Source organism: Zingiber officinale, chromosome 4A (assembly GCF_018446385.1).
Source record: "Zingiber officinale cultivar Zhangliang chromosome 4A, Zo_v1.1, whole genome shotgun sequence".
In the NCBI taxonomy this organism is placed as follows: Eukaryota; Viridiplantae; Streptophyta; class Magnoliopsida; order Zingiberales; family Zingiberaceae; genus Zingiber; species Zingiber officinale.
The window spans coordinates 143,482,060-143,488,184 of NC_055992.1; the positions used below are offsets into that span (position 1 = coordinate 143,482,060).

Sequence of the window (6,125 nt, forward strand, 5' to 3'; positions counted from 1 at the left end):
CGTTACTTGCCATTTGGGCTGACTCCGACCAGCTCTGCTGCTTCCGACCTGTGAGTCGTGACTTGCACTTCTGGACCTTCGAATCGCAGGCCTGCAAACCGAGCCGTCTCTGCGCAGCTCTGACACTTTCGACCTCTGAGTTGTGGCCTGTCCCTCGACCATAGGCCTGCAGATCAAGCTGTCTCTGCCCAGCTTGGCCGATCCCGACCTATCTCTGCCCGGTTCTGCCGATCCCGACCTGCCTCTGCCCGGTTCTGCCGATCCCGACCTGCCTTTGCCCGGTTCTGCCGATCCCGACCTGCCTTTGCCCGGTTCTACCGATCCCGACCTGCCTCTGCTTATTCCATATGCTAGCCTTTTGACTGCCTAGTCAGCTTGACTATTGACCGCCACGTCTTCTTGACTTTTGACCGCTATATGGCCTTGACCCTTCTCACCCTTTCCTCTTGGGCCCCTCCATTACCAACCGTATCACAAGCCTCCCCCGCAAGTCTAGTCGAAGGAGGACGACAGTCTGACTGACTAGACCTCAGCACATCTCTAAGATCTCAGCATATCTTTGTGACCTCAGCCTATCTCTGTGTCTCTACTTCAGCATATCTCTGCGCCCTGATTCCCGCCTCACGCATCAATCTTTGTGTCGCGTCGCCTGGGATACCATGCCTCCTTAATTGTTTCGCCAGTCGTTTGGGGTACCGTGTCCACGTAGTTGCTTTGACTTGGTCACCGATCTTCTTTATAAAGAGCCTCACGGTCACTCCTTTACGGTCACTCCTTTACTCTATCCTTCCTCATTCTTGCTCTCCGACTTTCTTCTGCTAACCCACGTTCCGCCAGCTTCCTTCCCCCGAGATGCATTCTCCTTCCTCTGACGAAGTTGATCAACCGCCCTCCCAAATGCTGATAAATCAACTCACCTCGCTGCTTGCCGCGAGAGAACGCGAACTGGAGCGTGTGTCCCAGGATTGCACTCGCCAGACGGCTGCCCCGCGCTCCATGGAAGCCCAGTATCGTGTTGCGAAGTCTTGCGTGCATTCTGAAAAGGTGCGGAAAGAGGAATGCCAGGCTAGCCTGCAGCGCCAAATCAGCCTCCAAGAATGTTTGCAGCGAGAGCATGAGACGGAGCTGTCTCTCCTCCGTGCGTATCTCGACGACAAGCAAGACACGATCGCCCGGCAGTAAACAGTCATCGACTCCCTCCACGCGCAACTGGCTCGAGCCTTGAACGCCCCAGGGGCTCCTGAGTCCCCAGACATTTCTTCACGCGGCAGTGCTCATTCTCCATGACCAATTCTTTCCCCGAGTTAAAATTAGCTCAGGCCATAGTTGTCTCAGTGGCTTCTTTGTCGTTGGGCGTGAGAACAGAGCTCACTTATAACTCGCACTGGGATGAGAGTCTGGGACTACCGACCTAAAAGGTCGTTGGGCGTGAGCACAAGGCTCACTTTTAATTCTCGCATGGGAGCCGACCTGAAAGGTCGTTGGGCGTGAAACAGAGATCACTTATAACTCGCACTGGGGCGAGAGTCTGGGACTACCGACCTAAAAGGTCGTTGGGCGTGAGCACAAGACTCACTTGTAATTCTCGCATGGGAGCCGACCTGAAAGGTCGTTGGGCGTGAGAACAGAGCTCACTTATAACTCGCACTGGGGCGAGAGGTTGGGTGTGAGCACAAGGCTCACTTTTAATTCTCGCATGGGAGCCGACCTGAAAGGTCATTGGGCGTGAGAACAGAGCTCACTTATAACTCGCACTGGGGGTGAGACTACCGACCTAAAGGTGGTTGGGCGTGAGCACAAGACTCACTTTTAATTCTCGCATGGGAGCCGACCGAAGGTCGTTGGGCGTGAGCAGAGCTCACTTATAACTTCCCCTTGAGGCGAGAGTCTGGGACTACCGACCTAAAAGGTCGTTGGGCATGAGCACAAGGCTAACTTTTAATTCTCGCATGGGAGCCGACCTGAAAGGTCGTTGGGCGTGAGAACAGAGCTCACTTATAACTCGCATTGGGGTGAGAGTCTGGGACTACCGACCTAAAAGGTCGTTGGGCGTGAGCACAAGGCTCACTTTTAATTTTCACATGGGAGCCGACCTAAAAGGTCGTTGGGCGTGAGAACAAAGCTCACTTATAACTCGCACTGGGGCGAGAGTCTGGGATACTCCGGTCCGAGACCGGTGGCGATGGTGCTAGTCTGAGACCAGTAATGAAACTCCGGTCCGAGACCGGTGGCGATGGCGCTGGTCCGAGACCAGTAAGAACCCCAAACGGCGAAGGCATAGATGCATTGCTCTTCTTCGCCTTCATTCGTCTCGCCTGTACCGACCTGATTGCTTTAGTTGATCTGGTCGTTATTGCTAACTTTGAGCTTACTCATTTGCGTCGTGCTTCTTCCTGCAATTGCATCACATACGATATAGAATTAAGAATAGAGGAGGGAGCATAAAAACCTTACTCAACCCCTGGGCCACAGTGCCCTTGCAGCTTATGATGACCCCGCAGTTCCCGCGATGCACCCGGTTAATTGTTCAGATCCGGGGCTGTCTGGGCAGAGCCACTTGCCCAGCCGATTCGAGCGAGGGACACCCCCACAGGCCTGCTTGCTACTTGTATGTCCTTGCAATCACTCCCGCTGACCTGCCCTGTCTTATTTGCAACCTTTTTGAATCGCCTGGATTCTGGGGCTTCATGAAACTTCCCGCCTAGTCCTTGAGCCTTTTACGAAGAATACTTCTTTTTTTGAGGCCACACCCCTTCATGATTACCTTGCCTTGTCGATTTTTAATGCGTTTCTTCTCGCGATGACACCTGTCCGACGCCTTTACTGCGCACGCCTCCTGACGCTAGCCTCTGACCCTTTTTTGCACCCTTCAGCGCTTATTTCCCATCAGACGGCGCTGGGGCGCGTTACCCCCAAAGATACTCGGCTCGACTCTCGATGTTTCCTAGGAATGAATGGGCTTTATAAACCCTAAAGGCAGTCCGCTTTCCTTACTTCGACGCTTCGCTATCCTCCTTCCTTCGTTTGCGACCGTTTCTTGCAGTGCAACTCCTCGTTCTCCTGCTTGCGCCCGACCTGTGACCCCTCTCGTCTTCCTTCCCCTCGCCTGCTTACTCCTCGTGATCATGGATGGTAAGGAACCCTTTTGGTATTCCCGTTACATCTCTGATTTAGACCATCATGACCTGTCTTCAATGCAATCCAATCTGGGGCTAGGCGCCGCATATGAGTTTCGTCTTCCCTCGCCAAATGAGCATCCTTCTTCTCCTCCCGAGGGGTCTATCACCGTTTTTAGGGACCAGATCTTAGGTGGTCTTCGCTTTCCTTTGCATCCTTTTTTCTCCGAGTTGAGTCAGTATTGCGGTATTGGTATCTCTCAGTTCGCCCCTAATGTATTCCGAGCGGTCTGCAGAACCATCATCTTGTGCCGCATTTATCAAATCCCCTTGACCGCTAGACTATTCCATCACTTCTATTCCTTCCGGCGAGCCGAAGCAGGGGTATTCAACGTTCAGGCCAAGCCGGGCCATAAGTTTTTTGATGACCTACCTTCTTCCAATAAAAGCTGGAGGTCTCGCTTTTTCTTCCTCAAACCCCCCGTCCCCTTAGCCGGGCCTTCTCAATGGCGTCCCCTCCTCGCTTCGGACTTTCCTTCGCATGTCCATGAACCTGACTGCTCCGCGGCTGTGGACAAGCTGAGAGGTGTTGTTGTTCGCCTGTCTGTGCTGATGCTAGAAGGCATTCTGTACGCTTTTGGCCTTAGTCCTGTCTCCACAGAAATCGGAGCTCCTTTTGGTAAGTTGTTATCTTTTTGTATACCGCTCTTCGCTAACTGAGGTATTTTTTTCTTCTTATTTTTGTAGTGGCTACCATCCTCCGTTCCTTTGCCAGTCAGGAGACACCCTCGGTGGCCGTTCTGCAAGCTCTGAATGATGAGCTAACACTGAGTCTACCTTCTGATCCTGCCGTTGCCGCCGGTCCGCAGCTTTCGGAACCCCGGACTTCTGATGCGGAGGACGCCCCAATGCTCGCAGAGCTACCAGCCCCCAGCCCTGCAGACTCAGCCCTACCCCGCACCTCTGATCAACCTGCAGCTGAGCCATCGCCCGCAGGACCGGTGCCTTCTCTCCCTCCAACTATGAAGCTGCGCCTTACGCGCAAGGGCAAAAGAACGGCCCCGGTCTCCGCAACTTCTCCTCCACCTCCTCGCCGTCAACGCGTAGTGATCGTTTCCTCTCCCACCAGGTCCTCGGACACGGCTCGACCCAGGAGACAAGCTTAGCCCGGGAGAAGGCCTCTGATCTGGAGGTGGCAGACCCGCCATCTGACCTGACCGCTCCGCTGCCAATCCAGAGCGTATTACCTGCCCCGCCTTCGTCCTCTGGTGATCAGCCCCCGGACTCACTGGTTCCCTCTGCCCCTCCTCTTCTTGCGCCTCCGAGCTCGACCCTGCCGACTCTGGAGCTGCCATCCGCAGACCTGGCCTTTGAGGCTTCTTGGAGGCTTCCCTCAGAGATTGACCCGGCCTACGCATCCGCTGCCGACCCATCTCCTATCTTTCGTAGGGTCGATTTCTACGGGGACTTGGCTACCTCCTGGCAATCAGCCAATCGGCAGTTCTGGGAGAGCAATTCCCCTTTGGAGGAGCTTGATCAAATTGCTCGCTCCCTGGTAGCGGTAAGCTCTTTCTCTCCTTCTTCCTGGTATCCGTGTGTTTCTGTAACCCCCTTTCTCTTCTTCCGGCCACTTGCAGACCTGCTCCGCGAGTCTGAGCGCAGTGCAACGAGCAGCCGAGCTTCAGCGAGAGAACGCGGCGCTTAAGGCGCGGCTTCGGGAGCTGGAACACCTTACGGCTTCCTCAGCTCCTCCTGAGCCTTCTCTCGGAAGCTTAGATGCTTATCTGCGTGCCGTCGGAGAATCTGCGGCCTCTGCTCGGGCCATTTCCCATGCCGCCTTCGATAAACTTCAACAGTTGGAGGCGGCTTTGAAAACAAGTGAGTCTTCCTTGGCTTCGGAAGCGGATCGTCATCAGGCGACCCTTTCTGAGCTGAAAGCCAAAGAGGCAGAGCTGCTCTCCCAATCAGAGGAGTTGACACTGCTACGGCAAGGTCAGGAGCTTCTGCAGACGGGGTTGGCCGATGCCCAGGCCCTAGCTAGTGCTGCCGCTGGCCGAGAAGCAACCATGTGGACCCAGTGGGAAGCTTGTCAAGCCACTCTCCAATCCTTGCAAGCGGAGTTATCGAAGGCCCAGGAAGCAGTGTCTCAGGGCCAGAGCGACTTGTCCGTGGCACGCGCTGAGGCTGCGGAGAACAAGAATAGTTTGGAGGTATACCGAGCTAGCGAATCAGAGCGGCTGAAGGCCTACAGGCTAGCCTATGTCAGATCCTCCTTTTTCCTCCAAAAGCTAGGGCGGTGGATGGTCGTGCTGCTGTGTCATGGAGCCGCTGGCGGGGTCAGACAGGCCTTTGAGCAAGGCTTCCTACGCTCGGCACCTCCGGCCACCTTTTTGGACACAGCTCGCCTAACCAGGGAATTGCCGCAGGAAACCTTCCCTTCCTTCGAAGCGGATGAGGGACTCTTCCTCTTGGAGGCTCCTCCCCCTGCGGCCGATCAAGCTCCCATGGATGTTTCTGCCCGGGCTCTGCCTGCTGCTGTTCCTGAAGCGTCTGCAGATCCTGCGTCTTCCGACGTAGTGCCAGCCGACCCCGGGCTCCTTCCGCTGGCCTCCGTTGATTCTGCGCCTTCTCCCCCGGATGTCGTATGATGAGCGATGTGTTGTAATGTCATGTGTCGATGTTGAACCTTCCGTGATTTATACTTATTCGCGTAGTCTTACTGAACTGTGGATGGCTGTACTTAGCTTGCTCTTGCTTATTTTGCCTTTGTTACGTCGCTCTCCTCCCAATAGTCGCTTTTATACCGAGCCTGGCGAGGGCCAGTTTTCACCTTTTGTCTTTGACGCGTGTTCATGCAGTTCGCTGATCTGCTCCACCTTTCTTTCTGATGGCCGCTTCCGCCCACCTTTGTCCTCACGAGGCAATCGCTTGTCCGGCGAAAAGTTGGCTGAACTGAGCGTGCCCCCTTTTTCCCCTTTTTTCTCTTTCCTCTTTTTTTGTACCTCATGA

At 54.8% G+C, this 6,125-nt stretch overlaps 1 protein-coding gene across 1 annotated transcript; it reads left to right on the forward strand.

Moving 5' to 3' along the window:
* Window positions 1-852: 852 nt before the first annotated feature.
* On the forward strand, window positions 853-5,908 carry LOC121972870. Its single transcript, XM_042524490.1, has 6 exons — window positions 853-1,178; window positions 3,044-3,132; window positions 3,864-4,117; window positions 4,246-4,677; window positions 4,754-5,326; window positions 5,861-5,908. The coding sequence occupies exons 1-6, from the start codon at window positions 853-855 to the stop codon at window positions 5,906-5,908; spliced, it is 1,722 nt and encodes a 573-aa protein (XP_042380424.1).
* Window positions 5,909-6,125: the final 217 nt, after the last annotated feature.

Coding starts and splice junctions, on each gene's coding strand:
- LOC121972870 (XM_042524490.1), top strand. CDS start 853: ATGCATTCTCCTTCCTCTGACGAAGTTGATCAACCGCCCTCCCAAATG. Junction 3,133..3,863: donor ACTCCTCGTGATCATGGATG/GTAAGGAACCCT, acceptor TTATTTTTGTAG/TGGCTACCATCCTCCGTTCC. Junction 5,327..5,860: donor AGAACAAGAATAGTTTGGAG/GTATACCGAGCT, acceptor GGCTGTACTTAG/CTTGCTCTTGCTTATTTTGC.